General features: G+C 57.5%; 1 protein-coding gene across 6 annotated transcripts in view; it reads right to left on the bottom strand.

The window, feature by feature from the left end:
• The window catches only part of LRP1 (LDL receptor related protein 1), a 100,448-nt gene continuing 85,207 nt past the window's right edge, over positions 1-15,241 (bottom strand). For 2 of the 6 annotated variants that reach the window (XM_030967033.1, XM_030967035.1), the window contains exons 69-89: positions 13,602-13,708; positions 13,368-13,500; positions 12,877-12,996; positions 11,717-11,839; positions 10,195-10,338; positions 9,979-10,113; positions 9,454-9,573; positions 8,686-8,957; positions 7,629-7,807; positions 7,318-7,424; positions 6,998-7,114; positions 6,730-6,906; positions 6,261-6,401; positions 5,613-5,786; positions 5,016-5,177; positions 3,857-4,031; positions 3,138-3,242; positions 2,899-2,963; positions 1,924-2,011; positions 1,684-1,828; positions 1-674 (exon numbers count right to left, since the gene is read on the bottom strand). In XM_030967033.1, coding sequence (XP_030822893.1) covers positions 534-674; positions 1,684-1,828; positions 1,924-2,011; positions 2,899-2,963; positions 3,138-3,242; positions 3,857-4,031; positions 5,016-5,177; positions 5,613-5,786; positions 6,261-6,401; positions 6,730-6,906; positions 6,998-7,114; positions 7,318-7,424; positions 7,629-7,807; positions 8,686-8,957; positions 9,454-9,573; positions 9,979-10,113; positions 10,195-10,338; positions 11,717-11,839; positions 12,877-12,996; positions 13,368-13,500; positions 13,602-13,708 — 2,930 coding nt within the window. In that variant the 3' untranslated portion in view covers positions 1-533. Of the gene's footprint in view, positions 675-1,683; positions 1,829-1,923; positions 2,012-2,898; positions 2,964-3,137; positions 3,243-3,856; positions 4,032-5,015; positions 5,178-5,612; positions 5,787-6,260; positions 6,402-6,729; positions 6,907-6,997; positions 7,115-7,317; positions 7,425-7,628; positions 7,808-8,685; positions 8,958-9,453; positions 9,574-9,978; positions 10,114-10,194; positions 10,339-11,716; positions 11,840-12,876; positions 12,997-13,367; positions 13,501-13,601; positions 13,709-15,241 lie in introns of those variants that run through there. The other 4 variants (XM_030967034.1, XM_030967036.1, XM_030967037.1 and 1 more) reach the window with 3 other exon arrangements.

Genomic DNA, 15,241 nt, shown 5'->3' with positions numbered 1-15,241 from the left:
AGGGGAAAATTGGGGAGGGAGGAAGGAAAAGATGGGAGGGGGAAAACGGGGAGGGGAAAAAAAGGGGAAGGGAATGGGGGGCTGGGGGGAGGAGCTGCAGGACAAGGGGGAAGCCAAGGAGCAGCAAATCGAGGTGGGGGAAGCAAACGGGGGTCCCTGGGGAGGGGGGCTCTGCACTTAGGGGGGGTTGGAAGCATGTGGGACCCTCCTCTGCCTCCCCCCAAGCTGTGCCCCCTCCTCAGCTGTGACCCCCAAGTGTCCCCCCCCCAAACCCCAGCCCCGATGTGTTTGATGGTGGGTGAGGAGGGAAAAACGGGCAGGGGGAAAAGGGGGGGCCCAAATGTAAAGAAATTTCAAATAAACCAAAAAACAAACAAAAAAAAAAAAAAAAGCCGGGTCTGGCCTGGAACCAGGGGTGGGGAGAGGGGGGAAATATACAGGTAATAATACTGCTCACATAGAAAAGTAATAATCCTTCATTTGTACATTTATACAGCGGCTCGTGGCCCCCGGCCCCCCTCGTGCCCCCCTATCTATGCCAGGGGGTCTGCCAGGTCGTCGTCCCCCCCCCGCGCCAGCAGCTCCCGTTTCTCGTCCGTGCTGGCCAGGGAGTTGCGGCTGTTGTGGGCGCCCATGTAGAGCGTGGCGTACACGGGGTTGGTGAAGTTGGTGGGCTGCGAAAAAAAAAAGGGGGGAGGAAAAGGTGGGAGGGGGCACAGAGAGCCAGATAGCCCCGCCGTGCCCGGGGGTCACTCGGGGAGAGCCCCCAGCAGGTGGGAGCTGCTCGTGACATGGGGCAGCGCTGCTGGCTCTGCCCGCCCCCCAAAACCTTTGTGGCCCCTCAGAGCCCCCCAGCCCCAAAATCTGAGACCCCTCACACCCCCCAACCCAAAGCCTTTGTGACCTCTCAGAACCCCCGAGCTCCAAAATCGGAGACCCCTCAGAGCCCCCCAGGTCCAAAATCTGACACCCTTCAGACCCCCCAGCTTTGAGACCCCTCGGAGCCCCCAGCCCCAGAATTTGAGACCCCCTCAGTGCCCCCCAGGTCCAAAACCTTCGAGACCCTTCACAGCTCCCTAACCCCAAAGGCTTTGAGACCCCTCAGAGCCCCTCAGCCTCAAAATCTGTGACCCCTCAGACCCCCCAACCCAAAGCCTTTGTGACCTCTCAGAACCCCCCAGCTCCAAAATCTGAGACCCCCTCAGAGCCCCCAAATCCAAAACCTTTGAGACTCCTCAGACCGCCCCCAACCTCAAAAACTCGGTGGCCCCTCAGAGCCCCCAGCCTCAAAATCCGAGACCACTCAGAGCCCCCAAATCCAAAGCCTTTGAGACCCCTCAAGAGCCCCCCAGGCCCAAAATCTGAGACCCCTCAGAACCCCCCAGCTTTGTGAGCCCTCAGAGACCCCAAAACCTTTGAGACCCCTCAGAGCCCCCCAACCCAAAACCTTTGAGATCCCTCCCATCAGCCCCAAAATCCCTCAGAGCCCCCCCAGAGCTGCACAGCAACGCTCCCCCCACCCCAGCACGTGCCCCCCACTTTGGGCAGGACCCTTCAGAGCCCCCCAACCCCAAAATCTGAGACCCCTGAGACCCCTCAGAAACCCCAAAACCTTTGAGACCCCTCAGAGCCCCACCCCAGCACTCTGGGCAGGACCCTGCAGAGCCCCCCAGCCCCTCTCACTTTGTCGGGGTCCAGGGCAAAGTCAGCATCCAGCAGCTCCCCCACGTCGTCGTCGGGCTCCCCCTCGTACATTTTGTACGTGGGGTTCCCAATCTCCACGTTCATGGCCCCGTTGGTCATCCTCTGGTGCTGGAAGCCCTTGGCACTGAGGTTTGGGGGGGGGCACAGGGTCAGTGACACCCCCAGGGTGTCCCCCCACCCTCGAGGAGCCCCTGTGCCCCCCGTCCATCCGTCACTCACCCTTTAATTCTCCATTTGTACCAGACAAAAGCCACCACGGTGAGGAGGATGAGGAGCAGCAGGATGGGGATGACGATGGAGGCGGTTCCTGAGGGAGGAAGGCACAGGACAGTCAGAGCCCTGGGGACGTGTGGGGCAGCCTGGGGTGGGACTGTCCCCCCCTTTTCAGCAGAGAACGGGGGGCAGGAGGTGCTCAGGGGCAAACATGGAGCAGCAACAAACCCATGGGAGTGGTGTGGGGTGAAGGGGGGGTCACACAGTGCCCCCCAAATTAATCTATCCCCCCCAAAAAACCCCTCAGTGTGGTGTGGGATGGAAGGAGGGTCACACACTGCCCCCCAAATTAATCTATCCCCCAAAAACCCTCAGTGTGGTGTGGGGGGTCACACACTGCCCCCAAATAAATCCCCACCAAAACCCCAGTGTGGTGTGGGATGGAAGGAGGGTCACACAGTGCCCCCCAAATTAATCTATCCCCCCCCAAAAAACCCCTCAGTGTGGTGTGGGATGGAAGGAAGGTCACACACTGCCCCCCACTTTGTAATCCCATTTAATCTGCCCCCACCAAAACCCCCTCAGTGTGGTGTGGGATGGAAGCACGGGTCACACATTGCCCCCAAATTAATCTATCCCCCCCCAAAAAAGTGCCCAAAAAAATCCCTGGCTGTGGCATGGAAAGGGTGTCACCCAGTGCCCCCACTTAACCTGCCCCCCAAAAATCTCTGGGTGTGGCATGGCATGGAAGGGGGGGGTCACACATTGCCCCCCAATTAATCTGTCCCCCAAAAAACCCTCAGTGTGTTGGGGATGGAAACAGGGGTCACCCAGTGCCCCCCAATTAACCTACCCCCCAATAAACCCCCTGGGTGTGGCACGGCACGGAATGGGGTCACACACTTCTGCCCCCCCGCCCCAAACCCCCCCGGGGTGTGGTGTGGCACGGAACGGGGGTGCCACCCGGTGCCCCCCACTCACGGCTGCTCTGCTGCTCGCCCAGCACCATCTCCTCGCAGCGCGGGCCCGTCCTGCCCGCCGGGCACCTGCGGGAGCAGCAGGGAGAGCAGCGGGGTTAGCGGGGCAGGGCCATGCAGGGAGCGAGGCAGGGACAGCTGGGGTCGGGCCGGGGCGGGGACACAGATCGGGGGGTGTCAGTGACGTCTGCAGGGACAAACAGCCCCTCTGTCCCCCTTCCGTGTCACCCCCTCCTCTCTCACTGGCATTCTGGCAGCTGGGTCTTGTCGCTGATGGAGCAGGTGCCGCCGTGCAGGCAGAAATTGTCACAGGTCAGGCAGCTCGGGGCTATCTTCCCATCGGGGCAGCTGGGGGGGCACAGGGGATCAGCCCCATGGGTACCCCCAGCTGCCCTGTGCCCCCTCCTGGGTGTTCTGTGCCCCACCAGGGGTATTCTGTGCCCCCCCTGGGGTGTTCTGTGCCCCCTCCTGGGTGTTCTGTGCCATCCCTAGGGTGTTCCGTGCCATCCCTGGGTGTTCTGTGCCCCCCTTGGGGTGTTCTGTGCCCCCCTTGGGGTGTTCTGTGCCATCCCTGGGTGTTCTGTGCCCCCCTTGGGGTGTTCTGTGCCATCCCTGGGGTGTTCCGTGCCATCCCTGGGTGTTCTGTGCCCCCCTTGGGGTGTTCTGTGCTCCCCCAGCCCCTCAGGACTCAGCTCTGGGCTCATCCCACCCCTGGGACACCAGGATGGGCTCTGGGGGGACGCACAGAGACACATCCACCTCCTCCTCATCCTCCCAGATTTATCCACCCTGAGTTACCCACCCAGCTCTGGCCACCCTTCCACAGGGGGACAGGCTTTTTCTGTTTTTCTGCCCACACTCCCCCCACTTTCCCCCCCCCAATTTCCCCCTGTCCCCCGCTCTTTTTCCTTTTCCCTGACCACCCCTTTTCCTCCCTCCAGCTCCACATTCCCAACACCTACATGCAGGAGACCTCTCCACTCTGCTTGTTGATGCTGCACTTGCCCTCCTGGCACCGGGAGCACTTGTTCTCCTGGCACTGGGCACCCTCAAACTGAGGGGGGCAGCGGCACTGCTTGGCACCGCTGGCTGTCATCTGGCACACGCCGTCGTTCTCACAGTAATCGAAGCACTGCCCTGGGGGGGACAAGGGGGTCAGGGTGGGCACCTGGTGGTCCCAGCTCCCCATGGAGGAGCAGCCCAGCCCCACAGAGCATCCCAGCAAAGAGGGGGAACTGGAAATCCAATCCCACGGGTGCTGCTCCCAGGGATCCCCACAAATGAGGGGGAGATGGGAGCCCAACCCTTGATGTCCCCAGAGGGGACAGAGAGGGTGGGAAAAACACAAAAGGGGGTTGGGAGCCCAACACTCTGGCACTGTCCCCAGGCATCTCCAGGTGAGGGACACCCACCCTTCTGACCCCATACTGATGTCCCCAGACATCCCCAAATGAGGGACACCCAGCCTTCTGTTCCCAGACATCCCCAGGTGAGGGACACTCATCCTTTTAACGTCCCCATTGTTGTCCCCAGATGTCCCCAGATGAGTTATACCCATCCTCCCAACATCCCCATTGCTGTCCCCAGGTGAGTGACACCCATCCTTCCAACACCCCTTCCAACACTGCTGTCCCCAGATGTCCCCAAATGAAGGACACCCATCCTCCCGACTCTCCCACTGCTGTCCCTAGACAGGTGAGGCACACCCATCCTCCTGATACCCCCACTGATGTCCCCAGACATCCCCAAATGAGGGACACCCATCCTTTTAATGTCCCCATTACTGTCCCCAGACAGGTGAGTGACACCCATCCTCCTGATACCCCCATTTCTGTCCCCAAACACCCCCAAATGAGTGACACCCATCCTCGTGATACCCTCACTGCTGTCCCCAGACAGATGAGTGACTCCCATCCTTATAATGCCCCCATTTCTGTCCCCAAACACCCCCAAATGAGTGACACCCATCCTCCCAACTCCCCAGACATCCTCGGGTGAGGCACACCCATCCTCCCAACACTCTTCCCAACAGTGGGGTCCCCAGATGTCCCCAAATGAGTGCCACCCATCCTGCTGATACCCCCCGTGCTGTCCCCAGGCGTGTCCCAGCCTGGCACTCACGGTACTGGCAGCGGTCCCCGATGAAGGAGGGCAGGCAGCGGCAGCTGGGCTGGTTGCCCTGGTTGACGCTGCAGCTGCCGTTGTGCTGGCAGTAACCCGAGCACACCTGCTGGTTACACCTGGGCCCCGTGAAACCCGTGGGGCAGCGGCAGGTGGGCATTCCTGGGGACAAAAAACACCTTAGATCCACTGTAGGACAGACGGACATGAGAGATCTCTGAAGCCAGGTGGTGGAATGTGGGGTTTATTGCAAAGGGCCAAGTGCAGGGAGCTGCTGGGAGCTGCCGGGCACAGCTGGAGCAGGACTGAGAGAAGAGAGGGGGAGAGAGGATGAGAGAGAGAGAGAGGATGAGAGAATAAGAGGATAAGAGTGTAAGAGAGCGAAGTTCCCATTACAACACAATAAATCTTCTGCACTGAGTATTCTAATTCTCACTAACCAATCTAGTACAACACACAAATCCTACAGCATTTCCATACAGCCTATAAGAACCATTACATTACCATACCGTGTGATGAGAGGGTAAGAGAGCAAGGCAGTAAAAAGGTAAGAGAGTAAAAGGGTGTGTCTGTCCGTCCCTGACCCCCCTGGCTCACCTGAGGGCGAGGCAGCGCAGGTGCCCCCGTTCTGGCAGAAGCCTGAGCACTGGTTGATCTGGCACCTGTCCCCGCTGTAGTGGGGCTGGCAGCGGCACTTCGCCTGCTTGCGGGCGTTCAGGAAGCAGCTGCCACCGTTCAGGCACTCCAGGTCACACGTGTCGGTGGTGGGCACTGCCAGGGAGGGGTGAAAAAATGTGAAAAATGTGAAAAATGCGTGTTTTGTGCTTGGTTTTTGGCAAATATTGAAGTGAATGTCATATGTGTTGTGTTAGAAAGTGATGAGGTGCTAATTCTCTTAAGTAGTGTGGTGGAGATAATAAATATAAATATAAATATAAATATAAATATAAATATAAATATAAATATAAATATAAATATAAATATAAATATAAATATAAATATAAATATAAATATAAATATAAATATAAATATAAATATAAATATAAATATAAATATGGATAGAGATAGAGGTATAAATACAGGTATAGATATAGATATAGATATAGATATAAATATACATAACTATAAATATAGATTAAATATAGAGGCACAGAGGCACGGAGGGGATGGAAGTGAGCAGGGCTGCGCTGGCAGGACCCAACCTCCCTCCTCATCCTCATCCTCACCTCCTCTGGTGTCACCTACCTACAGGGGACACGGTGGGCGAGGGGACGACCACGCAGGTGCCATTGTCCAGGCGTTTGCCATTGGGGCAGGTGCACACGGGGCCGCTGGGGCTGAGCAGGCAGAGCCACTCGCACTTCTTACGGTCACAAGGGTTGGTCACTGCAGGAGGAGAGGGCCAGATGGTGAGGACAGCGAGGTGGTGACCCACAGCCCTTCTTTTTCCACAACACCTCCACAGCTCTGTGCGGTCCCATCCATGCCCCGAGGTCACCACCTGGCCAGCTGGACTCTCCAAACCCACCTCAGCAACCTCCTGCTCTGCCCACCCAGACACCCCCACTTTGGGTAAGAACTTGGGGGTCTGAGTCCCCTCTTCCCAATCCCTGCCAACACCTCCCTCACCCTCTGGCACCTCACACCAGGTATCACCCCCTGGCACTTCCCCACCACCCCAGGAGCAGTGTGGTGGTCCCAGGCCCTCACCCACCCTCTGGCTGCTTGTACTGGTGGTAGAGCACGACGTCGGTGGCGTGGTTGAGGCCGGAGGTCAGGTTGGTGACAGGCTTGTGCCCGAACTTGTGGATCTTGAAGATGCGGTTGTTGATGTAGGTGACGCCATAGATGTAGTCCTCAAAGATGTCGATGCTGAACGGGTGGCTCAGCCCTGAGGAAGCCAGCAGGGGACATGTGGAGGCAGGGATTTGGGGATTTGGGGTGGGTTCTGAGGCCAGGGACCCCCATGGGGGGCTCCTTACCCTTCTTGTTGTCGATGGCCACCACGGGGTCGGTGCCGTTGAGGCGGATGCTGCCGATGACGGAGAGCTTGGCGTCGGCCCAGTACAGCCTCTCATTGTGGTAGTCCACGGCCAGACCTGAGGGGACACAGCCCTCAGTGAGCCCCCAGTCCTCCCCAAGCCCCTCCTGACCAGCTGACCCTCAGAGCAGCACTGCCACCACCCCTACACCCTTCTGCCACGGGGCTCCGAGCCCCCAGAACAACCCTCCGCAACACAAATGGGTTGAACGTGTCCCCATCGTGGCTTTTGTCCCCCTTCCTGTCACCTGTCTCTCTCACCTGTTGGCCACTGGATGTTGTCCTGCACCAGGGTCTCCCGCAGAGTCCCATCCATGGCAGCTGTCTCGATCTTGGGGTGATTGCCCCAGTCTGACCAGTACATTGTTCTGTAAGGACACAGGCAGGTCACTCCCAGGGGAACAGGACAGCCCAATGAGGGAGGAGAAACCCTCCTACACCATCCCCATGGCATCCTGGAGTCACCAGGCAACTCTGGGGCAACTCAAGAAGACACAGAGAGTGATCCTGGGACACACAGGTGGTGAGGGGAGTGTGGTGAGGGCTGGGCAGAGGGATGGGAAGTCCCTCACCCCCTTAGTGGATCCACCACGATGGCGTGGGGCTCATCGATCATCCCCGAAATCAGCGTCTTGCGGTTCTCGCCCTTCATCTGCGCCACCTCGATGACGTCCCGCCCCGAGTCCGTCCAGTAGATGTTCCCGGCCACCCAATCGATGGCGATTCCCCTTGGCATCTTCAGCCCTGAGATCTGTGTGCGGCAGTGTTGCGGTGTGATGCAACAGCCTGTCCATCTCGGTTCTTTCCCCAGGTGTGCCAACAACCTCTCCCTTCCCCTCCCTTGCCCCTGCTGACTGCTGTCCGTCAATCTTGGCATTCCAGAAAGGGCATCGTGTGATTGGTGAAGTTCGAAAGACACCTTTCAACCCTGGGGGACATTGGGCCATCCAGGTGTCTTTTGTCCCCTGAGACTTCTCCCCCCTTACCTGGTTGGCGGGATCCCTATCCCTTCCCTGCCCCTCTCCCCAGGGTTAAAAGGAACACCAACCACGGGCTCAGGGAGTTCTGTTGGAGCTGCTGCTGCATCCAGAGCCCTGTGAGCCAGGAATAAAGCTCTGGATCCAAACCCTCCATCAGAACCGACTCCTTTCCTTCACCTCACCTTAAAGCTTCTCCACCAAGGTAAACCTGAGCTCCTGCGTGCCTGGACTTGTCCCAAGCACCCAGCTGCAGCATCCAGCCAGCCAAAAGTGTCTCTGGGGTGAAACCACCACAGCTGCTGCCTCTGGTCAAGCAGCAAGGGCCAGACGAGCCCAGGCACGTCCCATCCAGCTCTATTGGTATTCAATTCCAATATATTGGTGCCCAACGTGAGGCAGCTCCATCCTGGGGATGGATCAGTCAGGGAAGAGACCCCTGAGGTGGCACCCTCATTTTTGCTGCAATATCCAGCCAGCCAAAGGTGTCTCTGAGGTTAAACACCACAGCTGCCGCCTTTGGTCAAGCAGCAAGGGCCAGACGAGCCCAGGCCCGTCCCATCTGATTTAATTCCAACAGGGCAGAGTGGGGACAGTGAGAGGAGAGGAAACCATCAGCCCATCCCTCTGTGCCCTGGCAGAGCTCGCTCACGTTCAGGTGGGTGACGCCGCCGTCGATCTGGCGCCGGTTGCGGTTGGAGGCGGTGGAGGCGGAGGAGGAGGCGGGCAGCTCCCGGTAGGAGATCCTGCCCGTGTGCCAGTTGGTCCAGTAGATCTTGTTGCCCTTGACGTAGATGTCCATGGCATCGATGCGCACGTTCTCATCGCCCTGGAAGGCCGGCTCGTAGGCTGAGTTGGGGTTGAAGGGGTACATGCTCCTGATCTTGTTGTCGTCCGCGATGTAGAGGATCTGGTGCTCAGAGCCTGCAGAGGAAGAGGAGGATGAGGAGAGGTTGGCATGGGTTGCATTGGGAACAGGGGCTCAGCCAGGAGTAGGGATCTCCTGATCTTGTAGAGGATCTGGGGCTTGGAGCCTGAAGAGGAAGAGGAGGAGAAGGAGGAGGAGGATGGGCAGAGCTGCATTCCATTTGGGTCTGTGGGGTCTCTGTGGGGTCCTTGGGACTCAATGGGATCTGCGGAGTCTGCGGGGTCTCTATGGGATTTCTGGGGTCTCTCTGGTGTCTGTGGGGTCTCTGAGGGGTCCCTGTGGGTCTGTGAGGTCTCTGTGGGGTCTTTGGGACTCAATGGGATCTGTGAGGTCTCTGTGGGGTCTCTATGGAGTCTGTGGGGTCTTTTTGGGATCTGTGGGGTCTCTGGGACTCAATGGGTTGGAAGAAGAGCAAAGGATTCCCACAGGAGCTCTGGGGGGGTCCTGGGCACACACAGAACCCATGTGGGTCCCTGTTCCCTCCTGACTGACCTTCTGCCTTGCACATGTTGTCCGTCTTCATGAAGTTCTTGGCACAGCTGCAGACGTGGGAGCCCTTGGTGTTGTTGCAGAGCTGGGAGCAGGTCCCAAAGTGCAGGCACTCGTTGATGTCTGGGCAGTGGGAGGTGGGATCAGAGGGAGGAACCAAAGGCTGCCCCCACAGACCCCAAGGACACCATTCCTGCCACCCCAGCCCCATCCCAGCTGTGAAATCACATCTCACTGGCAAAAACCAGACCCCACGGCCTGATCCTGAGCCCTCTCCAGCAGCAGCAGGAAATACCTTGGCAAAAATTCTTGTCTGGAACCTTCTGGAAGCCTTTACGGCAGGTGCAGTACGAGGTGGACTGGGACTGGACACAGTGGGCCTCATCCCAACATGGTGGTGTTGATCATCCCCACACATGGTGGTGTTGGCCACCCCAGCCCCATGCCAGCTGTGAAATCACATCTCACTGGCAAAAACCAGATCCCACAGCCCAACCCTGAGGCCTCTCCAGCAGCAGCAGGAAGTACCTTGGCAAAAATTCTTGTCTGGAACCTTCTGGAAGCCTTGACGGCAGGTGCAGTACGAGGTGTTCTGGGACTGGACGCAGTGGGCCTCATCCCCACACATGGTGGTGTTGGTCTTGCAGTCGTATGACTTGTGCTCTGTGTTGGGACACGTGTGTCACACGCGTGCCACAGCGAGTCCCCCCCAGTCCCCACCAGGCCCCCAGCTCCCACACCCACCTTGGGAGCAGGATTCCTCATCAGAGCCATCTCCACAGTCATTGAAGAAGTTGCAGCGGAGGTTGGCGCTGATGCACTTCTTGTTCTCACACAGGAACTCGTTCTTTTCCTGGCTGCAGCTCTTGGGCTTGGCCGTGGGTGACTCTGAGGGTGAGGGACAGCAGATGTGACCCCCCCATGTCCTGGACACTCATCCCCATGGGACCCTCTGGGAGCAGGGACTTGGGACACCCTGATTTTGGGAGGAAAGACTGGGCAAAGCCAACCCCAACACCTGATTTTGGGAGGAAAGACCAAACAAAGCGAATCCCAACACCTGATTTGTGGGAGGAAAGACCAAAAGCCAACCCCAGCACCTGATTTTGGGAGGAAAGACCAAAAGCCAACCCCAGCACCTGATTTTGGGAGGAAAGACCAAACAAAGCGAATCCCAACACCTGATTTTGGGAGGAAAGACCAAAAGCCAACCCCAGCACCTGATTTTGGGAGGAAAGACCAAAAGCCAACCCCAGCACCTGATTTTGGGAGGAAAGACTGGGAAAAGCCAACCCCAACACCTGGGCTGAACCTTGGCCTCTGGGAGATCCATCCCAAGGGCCACAGTGACCTCCAGGCACCTTGGCCAGGCAGGCTCAGGGCTGTGAGGCTCAGAAAACCATAATTCTTCCCATATTCCTGCTTCTCTCCCAGGCTGCCAGTTTCATGCCTTCTCTCTGATTATGTACCACAGTTTCCATCTCCTGTTGTGCTGGGAAAGCCACGACACCTCCTGTGGCCAGGAGAGCGCACCAAGGAGTTGGGCAGCACAAACGGCAGCAGATGTCAGCAGAGCCAGCACTGGTGTCCTGCCCTCATCTCCCCACTGCCCAAGCAGCACCCTTTGGACATGTTCTCTCCCAGGCTGCCAGTTTCATGCCTTCTCTCTGATTATGTATCAGTTTCCATCTCCTGATGTGCTTTGAAAGCCTCCTGTGGCCAGGAGAGCGCACCAAGAGCGCAAACAGCAGCAGATGTCACTGGCACCCTGCCCCTATCTCACCACTGCTCAAGCAGCACCCTTTGGACATGTTTCTCTCCCAGTTTCATGCCTTGTCCCTGAATATGCATCACAATTTCCACGTCCTGTTGTGCTGGGAAAGCCATGACACCTCCTGTGGCCAGGAGAGCGCACCAAGGAGTCGGGCAGTGCAAACAGCAGCAGATGTCACTGGTGTCCTGCCCCCACCTCCCCACTGCTCAAGCAGTACCCTTTGGACATGTTTGGTCCCAACCTGCCAGTTTCATGCCTTCTCTCTGAATATGCATGACAGTTTCCATGTCCTGATGTGCTGGGAAAGCCATGACACCTCCTGTGGCCAGGAGAGCGCACCAAGGAGCACAAACGGCAGCAGACGTCACCAGAGCCAGCACCAGCATCCTGCCCCCATCTCCCCCCTGCTCAAGCAGCACCCTTTGGACCTGAGCAGCATTTCAGAGCTGCAATGGCAGAGCTGAGGGAGAAGGATCAGCCCCACTCACTCACCGCAGTCCTTCTCATCCGTGTTGTCTCCACAGTTGTCGATCCCGTCGCACTGCCGACCGATCCACAGACACACGCGGTCGTTCTTGCAGCGGAACGGTCTGTTGGGGGGACACTGGAATTTCACTGCACCAGCAAACAGAAACAAACGGTGACGGTGAAAGGAGACGCCGGAGCCAGGCTGTCACACATGTCACACGAGCTGCTGCTCGGCCTCTGCCCCTTCTCAGCTCTCCGCTCAGGGCTGTCCCACGCGGCCGAGCGGGCTCCGCAGGCTGAAGCAAAGAGACTGAAGCAGAGACAATCTGGCTGCTGTGAGCCCCCTCCTCACCCAGCCCACTCCCCACCAGCAGCCCTTCAATCAGAGTCACCTCCTGTCACAGATACGTGTTATGAAAAATCCTCAGCCCCCTCCCCATCACCAGCCCCTCAATCAGAGTCACCTCCTGTCACAGACATGTTTTATGAAAAATCCTTTCCTTAGGATTTTTTCTCCTTAGAAAAGATTTTTTCTCCTCAAGAACAAAATGTAAACAATGGTTATCTGCTGCTGTGGAATGCAACAGGTGGATCTGTGATTGGTCTCATAGAGTTGTTTCTAATTAATGGCCAATCACAGTCAGCTGGCTCAGACTCTCTGTCTGAGACACAAACCTTTGTTATCATTCTTTTTCTATTCTTAGCTAGCCTTCTGATGAAATCCTTTCTTCTATTCTTTTAGTAGTTTTAATATAGTATAGTATATAATATATATGTTTTATTATATATAATATAATAAAACATATCTATTATATAATAATATTAAAATTAAAAATAATATATTAAAATATATTATAAATATATTATCTATTATATTATAAACATATTATATATTATAAGTATATTATATATTATAAATAATGTTATAAATAATAATATCATTAAAATTATTAATAATAATATTAAAAATAGTAAATCAAGCCTTCTGAAACATAGAGTCAGATTCTCATCTCTTCCCTCGTCCTCAGACCCCTGTGAACACGGTCACAACCTCCAACCCTCACCCCCACCAGCCACCCCCCAGAGGGCCCCCCCATACTCTCTGGTCCCCCCTCTAGTGCTCAGGCCCCAGGAGTGTCCCCCCATCCTGGGCTATGGGAGGGCTTGGGGACAGCGTCACTCACAGCACTCCTCGGGATTCTCGTCCGAGTTGTCCCCACAATCGTCCTCCCCGTCACACTTCCAGGCCAGGGGCTTGCACAGGGTGTTGTTGCACTGGAACTCATCCAGGGGACACGTGCGGACTGTGACAGTGCAGGAGGGGACATGTCAGTGCAAGAGGGGACATTCCAATGCAAGAGGGGATGTGTCAGTGCAAGAGGGGACATTTCAGTGCAAGAGGGGACATGGCAGTGCAACAGGGACATGTCAGGGCAACAGGGGACAACGCCAGCTCATGCTGCCCTGCTGCCAAAACCCCACCCTGGGGCTGCAATTCCAATTTCCAGCATGCACAGGGGGCCTCCATGGCTGGGGGGTTTCCATGTCCGTGCATGCTCCAGACTGGGACACACACACAGAGGGGTTGTGTCCCGCCCACAGCAGGGACACAACGACACCAGGGCAGGCGGGGGGGACACCAGCAGCCCCAGGGGACACCCAGCAGTGCCATTACCCCCTGTGCCACAGTTCTCCTCGTCGCTGCCGTCCATGCAGTCGGCGTCGGCGTCGCAGCGCCAGCGCATGGGGATGCAGTGCCCGTTCTTGCACTTGAACTGGTCAAACTCGCAGCGGGGGGTGCAGTCTTTCTGTAGGGGACAAACAAGGGACACAGTGGCCATGGCAGGGCCCTGTCCTGTGAGCCCCAGGGCAGGGGCAGAGGGGGGAAGCGTCCCCGTCCTGCTCGTACCTCGTCGGAGCCGTCGGCGCAGTCGTGGTCGCCGTCGCATTTCCACCTGCCCGCGATGCAGCGGCCGTTGGCACAGGAGAACTCGCTCTCAGAGCAGGGCCTGGGTGCTGGGGACAGAGCACAGAGGGTGCCCTGAGTGTGGGGACAGCCTGTGAGGGCAGGGAGTGTCCCTGGCCAGCAGCTGGGGGGGCACAGGGTGACAGGGACACACGGCTGGTGGCACTGGGGACAGGGGTCACAGGCAGAGCTCACAGAGGGGCACAGCTGGTACCAACTCCCAGCCCACTCCCTGTGGGGGGTTTGGGGGACACTGTGGCCACACAGTCTGGCTGTCAGGGCCACAGTGCTGGGGACAGAGCACAGAGGGTGCCCTGAGTGTGGGGACAGCCTGGGGCGGCCCTGGCCAGCAGCTGGAGGGGCACAGGGTGACACAGACATTGGGGACAGGGGGTACAGGCAGAGCTGTGGGAGCTGGCAGAGTGGCACAGCTGGTACCAACTCCCAGCCCCTTCCCACACCACTCCCTGTAGGGGTTTTGGGGGACACTGTGGCCACTGAGGTCACTCACTCTCCACAGGGCAGCACCAGCCCCGTTGCTGCCCACCCCAGCTGCCCCCCAGGCAGGAGGAACTGCAGCAGTGCCCATCCCTGTGCCCCCTCACAGGGCATGGGCACAGCTCACAGCTCACTGGCACAGCCAGTGCCACATCCAGGAGGATGGCACCTGGCACAGCCGCTCACCTGGGATGGCTTTTGGGACCCTTCCCCTCCCTATAGCCCCCCTATAGGGTATTGGGGCACAGGGACCCCCCGTTCATGGCACAGGATTGTGGGGAACAGGGGGTGTCCAGGGGGAGCAGGGAGAGGTGGGGATGGGTTTTGGAGCCAAATCCAAGCCATGCAGAGCCCTGCAGAGCAGCAGGGTCAGACCCTCCCCATTTCCATGGATGGAGATGCTGGTGCTGATGCTCAGTAAATCCACCTGGATTGTCCAGTCCCAGCCCCTCTGCCCTCACCTAGAAATTATTGTCTTCATTTGGGTTTAGAGAGAGAGACTGTAACATGGAATCAAAAGATTTTGGCAGGAACCTACCTCTGAGCGCCCCATAACGACAGTGTGAAAATGGAGAAAAACATAAGATGAAGTGAAATGGCACAAACTCAAAAACACGACGGGAAATCAACAGAAAAGAAAACAAAAGCTGCACCCTGAAGAGCTGCAGGAAGATAAGAGGGGGCACTGTGGGGTGGGAGAGGGTCTGGCAGCAGACCCTGGTGCCATCCCAGGTGGCACTGCCAGGCAGGGGGTGACACAGGGGGTGGTGCTTGGTGGCAAAGCAGGACAAGGTGCCCTCAGGTGACTCTGCTGGGCCCCCCATGCTCCTGCAGGGAGTGTGATGGGGTCACCCCTTCAGTGTCACTTGTCACCTTTGGGGTGTCTCCTTGGCACAGGGACAGGGGACAGCACTGCCCCCAAGGAGGGCATGGATGGCACAGGGCCAGCACTGTCCCCATGGATGGCACAGGGAAAGGGACAGCCGTGTCCTGGCTGTCCTGGCTTGGGGACACGGTGTCTCTCCCAACCACCATCCTGACAGCACAAGAGGGGCTGGGGGGACCCAAACCTGTCCCCTGTGCAG

The sequence above is a fragment of the Camarhynchus parvulus genome, chromosome 29 (assembly GCF_901933205.1).
Source record: "Camarhynchus parvulus chromosome 29, STF_HiC, whole genome shotgun sequence".
Taxonomy (NCBI): domain Eukaryota; kingdom Metazoa; phylum Chordata; class Aves; order Passeriformes; family Thraupidae; genus Camarhynchus; species Camarhynchus parvulus.
Note: the sequence above shows the minus strand (reverse complement) of the source record. Positions and strands in the feature narration are given on the sequence as shown.